The sequence below is a fragment of the Pteronotus mesoamericanus genome, unplaced genomic scaffold (genome assembly GCF_021234165.1).
Source record: "Pteronotus mesoamericanus isolate MK-2021 breed Mesoamerican mustached bat unplaced genomic scaffold, CSHL_Meso_final contig_221, whole genome shotgun sequence".
In the NCBI taxonomy this organism is placed as follows: domain Eukaryota; kingdom Metazoa; phylum Chordata; class Mammalia; order Chiroptera; family Mormoopidae; genus Pteronotus; species Pteronotus mesoamericanus.
Genome location: NW_026555092.1, coordinates 3,323,154 through 3,337,142, shown reverse-complemented (window position 1 = coordinate 3,337,142; position 13,989 = coordinate 3,323,154). Strand labels below are relative to the sequence as shown.

The following is a 13,989-nucleotide window of genomic DNA, read 5'->3' as shown; positions in this document are numbered from 1 at the left end:
GAAGGGCCTGCGACGGCTGTTCAGGCTAAGCTGGGATGGGAGGCTCGAAGGCCGGGGCGGGGCCGAGAAGAGGACTGGGTGGGGAAGCTCGGGGCTCCCGGGGCCAGAGGGAACTCCGCGGTACTCATCTGAGGCAGTCGGGGGCGGGGCGACGCGAAGGGGGTGGGACGTGCGGAGGCCCTGACTTCGCCCGCGGAGTGCAGTGAGGCCAGCCGAGCGCTGAGTAGCCAGCGCGCTCTGCGCCCCGCACCCCACTCCCGCAGCCCCGGAGCCCTCGCCCCGTGTGCACCATGCCGGAGCAGCTCAGCGTCGCCGAGTTCCTGGCCGTCACCGCGGAGGATCTCAGTTCCCCTGCCGGGGCCGCCGCCTTTGCCGCCAAGATGTCCCGGTGCCGGGGGGCGGCACTGGCGCGAGAGGAGGTGAGGGGGTCGAGGCGGGAAGGGTCCAGGGTCGCGGCAGGGCCTTGCCTTGACTTTCACACGAGTGACTGGAGCCGCGTTGGCCCTTAGTGCTCTCCAGAAACCTGCTACCTCCCTAGATCTGTAAGAACCGAGTGCATCTCAAACATCCTCGTCTTCACCGTCGAGGCCTTGGGGAGGGCTGGAGGGACTGTTTGTGGGGGGCCTCGAGGTCACCTCGATGACAGACTTAATAGATCGGAGGACATACCTCCATGCTCTTGGTGACCTGCATCATCGCATGTGTTTGCTCAGCTCTTCACTACATCTGTTTGGGTTTTCATCTTCAGAGCCCCACAAGTTTGGCTCCCAAGTCACTCCCCTTCTGGGAAGCAGGCCTTCCCGCCTCACTCATGAACTTACTTCTCCCTGGCTTCAGGGAGGCCCCCTCCCCCTGGCTGCTGGCTCAGAGACTTGGCCGGTGTTTGTGGAATGAATGCGAATGAGAAGGCGCCAGGAGACGGGGTTCACCTTGGCCTGGCTGTTGGCAAGTTTCTAGTCTCCACCCCCCTCCCCTCTCCTCTTTGTCTTTCCCAGCAACGAGTCCCAGGCCTTTTTTTTTTCACCCTTGCAGGCTGCCCCACCCCATTCCCCTACTCTTTGGGGTTCATTCCTCTTCTATGACCTGCTGCACTTTACTGGGCTTCCCCTGCAGGGAATATTCTAGGACAGACACTCTGCAGCTATGGGCCAAAGGAGAATAAGGTGTTTTTGCAGCTCCCTTTCAGAGGATGCCCTGAATGTGGGCGACGTTTTGGACTTCAGCCGTGTCTCTCACCTTCCATCCTTCACCAGAAGAGTATTGAGCACCTACTGTGTGGCTGATACAAAGCTCAGTAGTACACGATACCCTGGATCAGTGTCTTGGAAAATTTCTCTTCCTCCTTTCCTTCGGCAGGCTGAACCCTCATCTCAGAGCTGTGTCTGTCTCTTTGTCATGGGGTGACAGAGGATTGTGGAAAGAGCATCATCTCTGGGGGAGGCAGGCTGTGTTCAAATTCTGGCTCTGCAGTTTGCCAGCTGGGTGAGCTTGGGCATGTGACCTGATTTGTTTGAGTCCCGCTTTTGGCATCTGTAAAATGGAGATAATAATGTTTACCTTACAGGTCTATGGTATTACATGAGGCAATGCATGTAAGGCATGCATCTTGATAAATGGAATGAAGATGAGGTTAATTGACGGACCTCTTTTGTCCATTTCTCTTGCAAAGTGCAGCCTAGTGTTTTGTACATAGTAAGGGTACAGGTTTTAATTTAAATAAGAAGCCAATGATCTTTGGCTTCCTTCCTTGGGCAGAACCAGTAGTTTGGAGTCCACCACTTATGAATATGGATTGTATTTTACTGGGAGGCTCATAGGGAAACTGCCAGAGTCTCATCCTGAGGAGAGAGCTTCCTAAGGTTTGTCTCCATAGTCTCACGTTTCATGACCCGGAAGAGCTCAGTGCCATGGATACCCCTAGGGTTGTCACAGTTCACCCTCTTCTCTGGGTTGTTCATTGAAATGTTAAATCAGAGCCAGAGCAGGAGAAGCGGCTGTACTATGAACCCTTCTTCAGGGACAGAAATGGCCATTTATGCCCATGCATCTGGCCTTGCCCGGCTGGTGTGTGTAAGCAGTTGTGTGTGCCTGGAGGGGATGGGGGAGCCCTTGGAATGGGCCTGGAGGCCAGAGCAGGCTCAGGTCAGGGCTCCGCTTTGTCCCAATTCAGTCCCGATAAAACCAGCTCTCCTTTGCCTTTGGGGCTTTGGTGTGGTGCACACAGGATTCATTTTTACAACAGAAAGCCTGTGGCACCCACACACGGCTTTACTCCTCAGCATTTCACTACCCAAAAAGTTAGAATCTGACCTTTGGATTGGACTTTCCTGGGGATTCCTGTTTGGTTTTGCATTTGTGTTTATATTTACATGTAGTTTGAAGCTGGCATTTCCCTCCCCTTTTCTGGGCATGACTAACCCACCCCCACGCTTAAAGGGGGGTGAATTTGGCTGAGTCAAAATGCAACTGATTCTTAAAGCAAGTGTTCCAGTCACACCTGGTTTCCTGGGAGTCTCTGTCCTGGGACTTGCAACCCTTTTCTGCAGTCCTGCTGGGAAGGACCCTGGGCAGGTCACAGGAATCTAGAATATCGGTACTGAGGAATTCTTTAAGATAGAGATCACCTAGGAGGGCTTTTATTTGGCATCGGGAAACTGATGTTCCAAGAGCACAAGAAATTGTTCAAGCTCCCACAGCTGGGTAGGAGAATTATCATTTCTACCCAAATGTTCTAACCTCTAGTCCTATTCTCTTTCCTTCTAAAGTCCAACTGCCTGTCTTCCCTATGTAACTTCGCTGAATTTCAGTTATTTTATCCTTACAGCGCGTTTAATCATCCCTCCTTGCTTATCTCTCTGGGTTGTTGAAGTTTTTTGTTTTTAATTATGAAGCACCATAGAAATATGAGGGAGCCTTAAGGAGACAGATCATCATTCTGTCAACCACCTTTTTCCTGTCCCGGCCCCTTTACATCCATCATCTCATTGATAGTCACAATAACGTAAGTTAAAATGGGCCCAGGGAGGGTAAGGCAGTTGCCTCGTGTCACATAGGGGGTCTGTCTGACTCTAAGGCCTCTCCATTTCTCCATGTCATCTTTGTACTAGACACCAAGGACATTAAGATGCTGCTCTCTTTTGCTGGCTGGATAGGGAGATGTAGCCTATCTTAGGGAGATGAGTAGGAACCCTAGGAATCTGTCCTGAGTGCCCAGAGAAAGGTACAGTCAGTGCCATAAGAGGCCAATAAAGTGCAGCAGAAAGAGAGCAGTGAGGATTGGTGCAATCAGGGAGAGCTTCCTGGAGGAAGTGACACTTCCAGATGGATATTGAAGGAGGGAAGAACTCTCCCCACCCCAAGATTTTACTTATTTATTTTTAGAGTGATGGGAAGGGAGGGAGAAAAAGAGGAAGAGAAACATTGATGTGTGAGAGATATATTGACTGGTTGCTTCTTGCAAGCCTCCAACTGGGAGCCTCGCCCGCAAGCCAGGCATGTGCCTTGACTGGGAATCGAACCAGTGACCCTTTGGTTTGCAGGCTGGTACTCAATCCACTGAGCTACAGCAGCCGGAGTGGAAAGAATGTTATTAAGTGAAGAAAATAAGTGAATGAATTTTGAGAATGGTGGGAAGAAAGCATATTCAGGGGTCAAGTAAGCCATTTATGCTATATCGTTCATTTCAAACTGCTAGTCAACTTTTATCTCCTAGTGGGTCTCAAATGAAGCAGTCCATCATAAATAGGAGATCTTCAAAGGCTTGTGAGAGAGAGAGATCTATATATATATACATGTCTATATTTTTTGAGATTTAATGAAGTTTTAATTGCACAAAGGACAATAATTTTTAATTAAAAAATTTAAAAACATAACTGAAAAGTCTAAAGTCACCTCTGACTGTGTCTCACAATCCCTATACTCTCCCCAAAGGTACTTGCTGTGGAGATGTGCATGCTTCCCAATGTGTGTCCTCAGAGAAAAGTATGTTATCCGGGAGGAAGTAGCGGTTAGGAGGAATATTTGCCTAAATTGGTATCATGTCTTTAAATCCACAGGTTTAAATTTTATTGGACTCAAATTTACCTTTTCCTTTGTGACTTTTGCCTTTTGAATCTCGTTTAGAAAGGATTTTGTTCTTAATTCTTAATTTTCTTGTGAATTTTACATTCTGCTTTGTCTATATTTGTTTTACCAAAAAATAACAGGAATTATGTAATCTTAGAGATTGTTTGTAAGAAACATATAAACCCTCTCAAGCTTGTTTACACTGAGGGGAATTTTGTTTGAAGCAATGAGAGGTGCCTCACGGGCCTGAGAAGCCGTCAGTAACAGTAGACCTCACCAGGGCCTTGCTAGAGGCTGAAAACTCCCCAGGGCCTCAGGGAAGGCTGGGAAGTCGGTCAGAAACAAAGGCAGCTGCTCCATCATTCTCTCTGTCTCTTGCCTCTACTTCTTTCTGCATATCTGAAAGGTGCTTTTAATCACTTGTCATCACACAGACCCCAAAGGATATAACACAGTCTTCTGTGGAAGACAGGCACTTTTAACACTCACATTCATGTGACCACACTGGTCCAGCCTCTAAAGGTAATCAAGCCAGTCTTCTGTGCCACATCCAAGTTCTTGGCAGAGAGGTGAATGGCCTGACTCAGTTCTGGATTGGTTCCAGAAGCCAGGTCTCCACCTTGGTGTCATCAACAGAGGTCATGGAGGGATAGATGTGGGCAGGGTAAACATGGCACAGATCTACACTGTGGAGGGGTTGGAGGGGTACACTTCTCAGAGAAGAGGGGCAGGGCCTAGAGAGATCCCCCCACGTGTCCTAGGCAGTTCTGCTTCATTTGGCACAACCTAGGATCTGGGGAGAGACACTGCTCATCCTGTTTTGTGCCCACCTAGTTACCCAGGTATAGATGAACCCTAGTTTGGAAACCTCAAGTGTAAGAGACTTAGCAAAATGGATTGGAGAGCTCACTGGATACAGCACAACTTGGAGGGCCTTGGATGCCAACTAGGCATTTGGGGTTTTTGCTGGGCAGTAGGGACCAGTAGACCTACTCATGTTGCAATGGCTAAGGCTGGTCCTGCTGCGGACACAGCAGCCAGCATAGTGCCTGGGGACTATTTCTTTCCAGGCCCTGTATTAGGCACTGGATAACAAACACATAGCTCATCAAAAGAGATGCTCCATTGAGCTTGTAGTCATCTGGAGAAGTCAGGTAGTAAACAAGTAAACAAACTAGTCAGTAATTGCACGTTATGATTAAGTGGCATGAAGGCTGGCTCATCCTTCGGGTCAAGGCCTCTCTTGACGTTTAACCCTGTGTCCACATCTCTTTGCGTGCTAGAGGTGCACAGGGCACCTCACCGCAGGCCGTCTCACCCGCTTCCACGGCTCCAGTCCTCTCCCATCTTTAGATGACTCACACGTTTGTACCTCCAGCCCGGACCCTCATGTCCAACTGCTCATTTGGCTATTTCACTGAGACGTCTCAACATGTCCAAAACCATACTCTTGACTAAGTTCCCCCAGGCTGGCCCTTCCAGTGTTCCCTTCTCACTGAGCACTACCCTCCCTCTATTCTGTTATACAAGCCACTCCACACACACGCTACTCCACCACAGGTCATCAGTTCCACATTCTAATCATCGCTGCAGTCTACCCATTTCTCTGTATCTCTGCCCTAGTCCAGGCCACCACTGTCTCTCCCCTGAAGCACTGCGTGGCCTCCTAACTTGGCTCTCTACATGTCCCCTAGCCCAGTTCTCCTTACTACCCCTGTATCTCTCTCCTCTGCAGTACATACCATAGATAAAGCTTACATTTATTTGTATAATTCCTTTATTAAAAATCTGATTTTTTACTAGTTATTTGACTTCCACGAGACCAGAGTGTATCTCACCATTGTGTTCCTAGTGTTTACCATGTCACCATAATAGGTGCTCAGAACACATTGGTTGAATAAAAGAGAAATAAAAGAAGAAAACGAAAAAGGAGCATTCATAGAGAATAATGTTGTGAGGGTGCTGCAGAGGGAGGGACCAGCTTAGGAAAGGCCCAGAGGCAGTGAAAAACCTAAAGTATTTGTGACACTGGAAGGGTCCAGCGGAGCAGAAGCGTAGCGATGGACAAAGGGAAGGGCAGCGCCAGGTGAGTTTGGGGACGTAAGTGGCGCTGATTACATTCCGCCTTCAAGGCCCTGGTAGCAAGTTTGGATTTTATTTATTTTGCAGACAAACAACATGATCCAATTTATATTTTAGAAAGACATAGCAGCTGCTGTGCAGAGGCTAGGTTGGAGGGGGCAGGAGAGGACCCAAGGAGGCCCTTGCAGTTGCTCGTGGACGTGATGACGGTGGTGTGGACCGGGTCCTGACTGGAGGCGAGAAGTGGGCGGATGCTACAAGTATTTTCTCAGTCCAGTTGACCCTTGAGTTTGAACTGCATGGGTGTACTTTTACATGGTTTTTTTTCAATAAATACTGTAAATGTATTTTCTCTTCCATATGGTTTTTTAATAACATTTTCTCTAGCTTAGTGTATTATAAGAATATCGTATATAATACATATAACATATAAAATATGTGTGAATTGACTGTTTATATTATTGGTTAGGCTTCCAGTCAACAGTAGGCTATTATTAGTTAAGTTTTGGAGAAGTCCAAAGTTGTATGTGGATTTTCGACTGCACAGGGAATTGGGAATTGGTGCCCCTAACCTCCGTGTTGTTCAAGGGTCAGTTGTATAATCACACACTGCATAACGTTTCAGTCAATGACGGACTATGTGTATGATGGTGGTCCCATAAGATTATAATAGAGCTGAAAAATTCCTATTCCCTCGTGACATCATAGCTATTGTAACATCATAGCAGGGTGCATTCACAATTGCCTGCAGTATTCAGTACAGTAACATACTGCATAGGCCTGTAGCCTAGGAACAGTAGGCTAGACCATATAGCCTAGGTGCATAGTAAGCTATACTGTCTAGGTTTATGTAAGTGCCCTCAAAGATGTTTGCACAATGGCAGAATCATCTAACGACACCTTTCTCAGAACGCATGCCCATTGTTAACTGATACATGACTAGTAATATGAAGATGTGTTGATGGAGTGCATGTGGGAAGTGGTCAGGAATGGCTCCCAAATTCCTAATGGGGGAGTACCATTCTCCCTTCTTAGGAAGGGGGAACCTGAGAGAGGGACAGGTTTGGGGGAAAGTCAAGAATTCTGATTGTACATCTTATAAGCCTTGGAGACATCCAAGTGGCATTTGGATATATGAGTTTGGAGATCAAAGGAGTGGGTTGGAAGTACACATTTGAGAGTTGTCAGCGTTGAGATACTGGGTTTCAAACTTGATTCTGTGTAAGAGCCACCTGGCATCATTCCCAGAGAATCCAATTCAGTAGCTGTATCTTACTTGGGCTTCCTATTGCAAGTAACAGAGACCAACCTGAGCTGATTTAAACAGAAAAGTAGTTCATTGAAAGGGAATATTCAGCAGTTCACAGTACTTCTGGGAAGCCAGAGACTGGGGTGAGGCATCAGGCAAGATCTCAGCCAAAATCACCCCACTGAGCCAGTTTGGCGAGGACACGGCCACCACATACTAAATGTCACAACTTGCACTGCCACCATGCCCTGGGCACCTCCAGTGCTGTTGCCACCTGCGTAAGAATGGATCTTCTAACTCTCTCTGCTCCTGATTCAAAGTTTGTAGTGAGTGCCTCTGACTGGCCAAGCCTAGCTCATATACATGTCCCCTAGTTGCAAGGGAGGCTGGAAAACCAAGAATTTGGTCTTACCAGCTTTTATATGAGGAAAACTCTTCCAAGACTTGTGCAGCAAGTAATTTCCCAGACTGGCAAAAAGAAAGAAACGAAGGAAGGGAGGGAGGGATGGAGGGAGGGAGGGAGAAAGGAAGAAGAAAGAAAGAAAGAAAGGGAGGGGGGAACTCAAGAGAGTACAGTCCCTCAGGAGCCAGAAGAGCGATGTTTCAGTGAGGGAGCTCTGTCACATGCTCCCTACATGTCCAGAAATAAAATAAAAAAATGGCAGGCACGACCCCTGGCTTTGACAACATAGAAGTCATTGATGACCCTAAGAACAGATTTAGTACTATTTTCCCTTCCACACCGGCCTGGACAGATTTCAGGAGGGGGCAGATGAGAAGTTGTCCACCACGAAGGGGAGCAGAGACCTGGGCCAAGAGAGTTTTCCAGGATGACCTTAGAGTCCAGCTCCACTGAGCTCAGCCTCTTCCCATACCAGCTGGCTCTGCACAAGGGCAGAGGGTCTTCCTGGAGTTGTCAGCCTTGAGCCCAGTCTCCCAAAGTCCCCTCCCCTCCTCAAATTTTAGTCTTAGGTGCTTAGTCGCTTGCCTCATGTTCTGCTGTTTCTGGCCAACAAGGCAGCATAGGCAGGTTTGGGAACTTTAGGTCAGAGCAGAAGGAAAATTCTTTCCCTCACAGGTAATTTGGTAGTAGAGGCGTACCTGGGAGACATTCAGCGTTTGCTTCCAGACAGCTGCAATAAAGCGAGTATGGCAATAAAGTGAATTATAATCTTTGTGCTGGTGAAGGGTCTTGCCTTTAATTTGTAAAGAATGCAACATCTGGGAAGCACAGTAAAGTGAAGCACAATAAAGCCCCGTGTGCTGCTATAGTTCTTAGAGCTAGACATTCCCTGATAGGCCCAGTGCTTGGGCCCAGAGCATATGAGTTGGTGAGGCCCACGGAGGCACAGTGGGTTCCCCAAGACTCTAGAGCAGGGTTTTGGCCTCTGTTTGTCTGGGGAACGTTGTGATTGGGCCTCAGTACAGAGGGTAGGGAAGGCCAAGCTGGGAATAGCTGATAAATGTTCCCTAACTCAGCTGGGTTTTGACCTTGACGATGTTTTTAAGAACTTCAGGCTCCACCCAGACCTACTGAATCAAAACCTCTCAGACGTGAGGCCTGGACAGGTGATCAGTTCGGACGTCCCCCGGGTGACTCTGTTGGGCAGTCAGGGTGAAAGCATCGCATGCCCACTGAACGTTAGCAGTCCATTGAGCTCTATTCATTGAGCGCCCCCTGTGTACAAAGTTGGGAGGGTAGGTTCTGAGGGCGTGGAGATGACAAGACCAGGCCCCCGTCTGGGGAGGAGGAGGAGGACCCATATCCGTGAAAAAATGATTGACAGCCCACAGCCTGTGGGCTTGTGGCTGAGGTCTACGGAGACAACACAGGAACTGAAATCAGATGGACCTGGGTTTCAGTTTCTGTTGCTTGTGTGACCTCAGGCAAATGACTCAACCTTTCTGAATCTCAGTTTCCCCATCTGTAAATCAGGAGTGATAATAACAATCTTATGGGATTGTTTGAGGGGGTTATGTATGAAGTACCTAGCATATACCTGGCACATAATAGGCATTTAATAATTTTTTTAAATTCCCTTTTACTAAAAACACAAGTATACCTGCACGTGGGATAGTTAAAGAGATCAGGAGCCATGCAGAGAAAAGGGGGAGATACTGGCGACAGGGATGAGGTCATTACCACAAGCGAGCACTGGAATTGTCTGCAGTCCGGGCACCAGAGCAAAAGGAGAGGCCTTGTGAACCGTGAAGGTGTCGGGAATGAGTAACTGAACCTCGTTCTGGACAAGGCAGGTTCTTGCCTCAGCTCTGCCCTGCCTCTCCCCCATCTAGTCATTTCTTCATCAAACATTTGCGTGCCTACCCAGTTCTCAGTCCTGGCCGGACAGTATAATTCCCTGGGTTGCTTTTCAATAGATTTTCAAAAATAGAGGTAAAACTCACTGTTTCAACTATTTTAAAGATAGAGTTCATTGGTTTTTATTCACAGTGTTGTGCAATCATCACACTGTCTAATTCCAGAACATTTCCATCAGCCCCAAAAGAAAAACTGTGTTCAGTAACAGTGACTCCCCATTCCCACTCCCCCAGCCCCTGGCAACTTTCTGGCTCTGTGGATTTGCCTACTCTGGACATGTCATATCAATGGAATCCTGCAATATGTGGCCTTTTGTGTCTGGCTTCTTTAGTTAGTGTGATGTTTCAAGGTTCTTCCATGTCATCTGGATTGACTTAAAAGCAATAAAAATAGGGATGGCATACCAGGCAGCGTTATAAGAGCATTTCCCATATATTGATTTATATAATCCCCATACGGAAACAAGGGCACAGAGAGATAAAATAACATAGTAAACAGGGTCGCCGAATAACATGCAGGATGCCCACACAAAATTTGGGGCATACTTATACTGAAAACTTATTCATTGATCATGTGAAGTGCAAATATAACTGCATGTCCTGTATTTATTTTTGCTAAATCTGGCAAGCCTACTAGCAGTGAGTGGCAGAGTCAGGGTTTGGACTTGGGCGGTCCCAAGCACACGGCGGCATTTCTCCCCACTCCGTGACGACACCTGGCGCCCCTCCCCTCCCCACGGACTTTGATTTAACGGATCTGAAGTGAGACTCCAGCACCCTTATTTTCTCAAGTACTTCAGGTGATCCCACGGGGCAGCCTGGAGGGGTGTGCCTCAGCCCGGGAATACAGCGATGTCTGCTGGGCAGGAGAGCTACCACGCAGCCCTCCCTCTATGCCCAGCACTGGGCCTGGTGCTTAAATGCTTGCTTGCTTTCAGTCTTATAAGACAGGTGCTGTTATTGTCCCATTTGACAGATGGGGCAATGGAGGCTCGGAGAAACTTAGTCACTGGCCCCAGGTCGCACAGCTGAGAATTGGAACCAGAATTTGGACCTCATAACAGTGTGATGTAAAAGCTGGAGTCTTAGCTCCTGCTGTCTTTTCTGTGTTTCCATAGGGCCTTATTAATACCCGTTCATTCATTTACTCACTCATTCATCCCATACACATTTACTGTCGCTCATGTGCCGGCCCTTATACTGGATGCTGTGGATGCAAAAGCAAAGAAGCTAATCCCTGCCCGTTTGGAGTTCTCAGAAGACAAACATGTGGGGTAAATTAGGGCCATGTGTGCCCTGATAAAAGTGGGCACGGGGTGACATAGAGGTGAGAGGGGTCAGTTCTGTGTGGTTAGATACAGGGATGACCTTTAAGCTGAGTCGGGAAAGATGAAGTGTTTACTAGGCAGAATGGGGAAGGGCTCTTCAGGCAGCGGGAGCAATATGAATAAGGGTATGGCAAATTGAGGAAATTGCAAAAAGTAGGACAGGGCTGCGGTTTAAGGGATTAGTGATGGATATCAAGTCCAAGTGGGGGGGCAGGGAGGGATTCATCCAGGCCTGCAAGGTGGCCCAGAGGATGGGAAAGCATGGGACCCTTTGCTGCTCTGTCCAGGAGGGCAGGCTAGGCTCTCCCCAGGGCTGGGTGGAATTCAGGGCTTGGGGCCAGGCTCGGGTCGGAGCAGAATCTTCAGCAGTCTGTCTGCAGAGTTCTTGCTCTCTTAGCTCATCCCTGCTGAGCAGCCTCCTGAGGAAAGTCCCAGCCAGGAAACTTGGGGTTTGTGAGGCCTCAGCATGTGGTGAGGGTGAGGCTCCCTTCCCGCAGCCCCTCTTCCTCCCTGCTTCCCACCACCCTGCAAGGGACAGCTGGTGAGGCTGAGCTGGTGAGGCTGGACAGGCTCCCGGGCTGGGGAGAAGCCTGTGGGGGCCCCACCGAGGGGCACATGGCCGGTCACGGGCTCCAGCGGTGCAAGAAGGAAAACAGTGAGAGGCTGAGGGATCCCGAAATAATAAGTGTCAGAGCTGGCAGGAGCCTTTCACGTCACCACCCCACCCCTCTGCTTCAGATGAGGAGCCAGGCCAGGGAGGGAAGGAGACTTAGAGAGGTCACACGAGAGGCCGGGGCTGGCCCCAGGTCCTGGCTCCCAGGCCTGCAGTATAGCCGCTGCAGGGGACTCGGGCGGGCGGGCAGGCGGGGCTGGGGGTCCGTCCACATGGGTGATGCGAAGGGCAGCTGGGAAGAGCCTGCTCGCCTCTGACACCTCCTGACCGGCCCAGCGTGAACTCTCAGGTGCTCGGGCTGGGGACTTACCCAGATGAAAAGTCCTCACTTGGGAACTTTTGCTCCTGCTGGTGGCTGAAGTTGGAGCAGTCTTGCAGGTACAATTAACCTTGACTCTGAGTCCCAGAGCCTTGACCTCAAACGGTGTTTAGAGCTCATGTCCATCAGTTCTAAATTGTACAGATGGAGAAACTGAGGCACAGGAGAAAGGAGCTTGCTCGGAGGGGCTCGTGGCAGAGGCAGGCCTAAAATTCAGCACCTTCCTTCCCTCATGGTGTTTCTGCATTGCCTCTCAAGATGCCCAACATCCACCATTAGACAAAACATGACCTAATTTAATCTTCACAGCAATCCTCACAGAGATAACTGAGGCTTGGCAAGGGGCGATTTACCTCCTGGTTTGCTCTGGCACAACACTGAGAAAGAGCTCTACACTTCCTACAGCCACCTCCATGACCTTGAGCCAGCTGCATAACCTACCCCAGCCTCAGTTTTCTCATCTGTAAAAGGGGGAGGATAATAACTACCTCTCAGGGTTGCTGGGAGAAATAAATGAGGTGCCTGGCCCACAGCGAGTGCTCAGTAAGAGTCCCCGTTGCTCTGTCTTGCCTGGTAGACAAGGCGCAACCCCTTTCTCCCACCTGGTCAAGAGTCTGCCGCTGAGCCCCAGCATTGCTCTTTCTACCAGCAGAGTGTACCAAGTCAGTCCTCTCCCATTTCAAGCCCCCCAGGAGCTCCCCGTCACTTGTGGGTGACATGTAGAGGTTTGGGTTAAAAGCACGGACTCTGGAACGTGACACCCTGGGTCTGAGTCAAGGTTCCACTCCCTGTTAGTTGCATGAGCCTGGGCAAAGGCCATCACTTCCCTGGGCCTCTTTCCTCATCTGTAAAGGCTCCCAGGGGTGTTAACAGGATTACATGCAGTAATATAAAGTATGCCATTGCTTAGAATGAGCCTGGCATGTGGTTGTGATGATATAGAAGCATCTGTGCAGCTTGCTTTAGGAGCATGGTCTCCCGGCGGGTCAGTCCGGGCCCTGCTGAGCCTCACTGCTCACCGTTTCCCCTCCGGCCCTGGTAAGTGCCTGCTCCAGTGAGCTCCTGGCTGTTCCCCAAATGTGCCTAGCACTCCTACCAGGGGCTTAGCAGAGGCGCCTCTCTTCTCTGAGTCATCTTCCCCGTCCTACTTTGCTTCATCAATGTCTCCTCACTTTTCAAGGATCTGAGGTAGCAGCATCACCTCATCCTAGGCTGAGGTGGGTGCTCCTCTTCCGCGCCCCGATACAGCTTTCTCTCCTGCTCCGGGCTCAGCAAGGCCTCCTCAGCCCTTAGCAAGTGTATCCCTGTCTCCTTGTGAGCACCTTCAGGGCAGCACCCAAGCCCGACATCTCTCCCAGCCTCTGTGCAGGGCCTTGAATACAGCCAGACGCTCAATATGTTTGAATGAGCTCCTACTATGTGCCAGTGACTCTGTCAGAGACTTCACCCCAGCTGCTCCCTCTCCGCCCCACTGGGTGGAGAGGAGCAGGTCTGCAGATTTGAGATCCTGGAGTAGACGCTCTTAAGGGAGTGGAGCTGCGCTGGGTTTGCGGGTGGGATGCTAGCAAATACTTCTCAGTCCCACCCTTTCCCTCCTTGCTGGCCACCCAGGAAGGGCCCTGTGGGGCTCCCTGCCTTTCTCTGGATCTGGTGGTTGGGCAGGTGGATGAGAAAAAGCAAACTTGGAGCATGACATGAATAGGACAGCTCATGTTTGCATGGGCTGCGAATGTTCCCTGTCTTTATGTGATTAGATTCGCAGTGGGAGGGGGCTGAAGCAGCAGTGACTGTCATTCCTGTTTTGCTGGTACAAATTCGCTTAGAGAGGCAGGGGACTTGCTCAGGGTCTCAGAGCTAGCAAGGAATTGGGTCTGGAATTGAACCAGGTCTCCTCATTCTACATCCTGTGCTCTTTCTACAATGTGTCCTCTTTGTAAATATTTAGGCCACAGAG

At 49.5% G+C, this 13,989-nt stretch overlaps 1 protein-coding gene across 1 annotated transcript in view; it reads left to right on the top strand.

The window, feature by feature from the left end:
• The first annotated feature begins 290 nt into the window (after positions 1-290).
• The window catches only part of ASAP3 (ArfGAP with SH3 domain, ankyrin repeat and PH domain 3), a 41,812-nt gene continuing 28,113 nt past the window's right edge, over positions 291-13,989 (top strand). Inside the window, 1 exon segment of the mRNA XM_054571466.1 lies at positions 291-419. Coding sequence (XP_054427441.1) covers positions 291-419 — 129 coding nt within the window.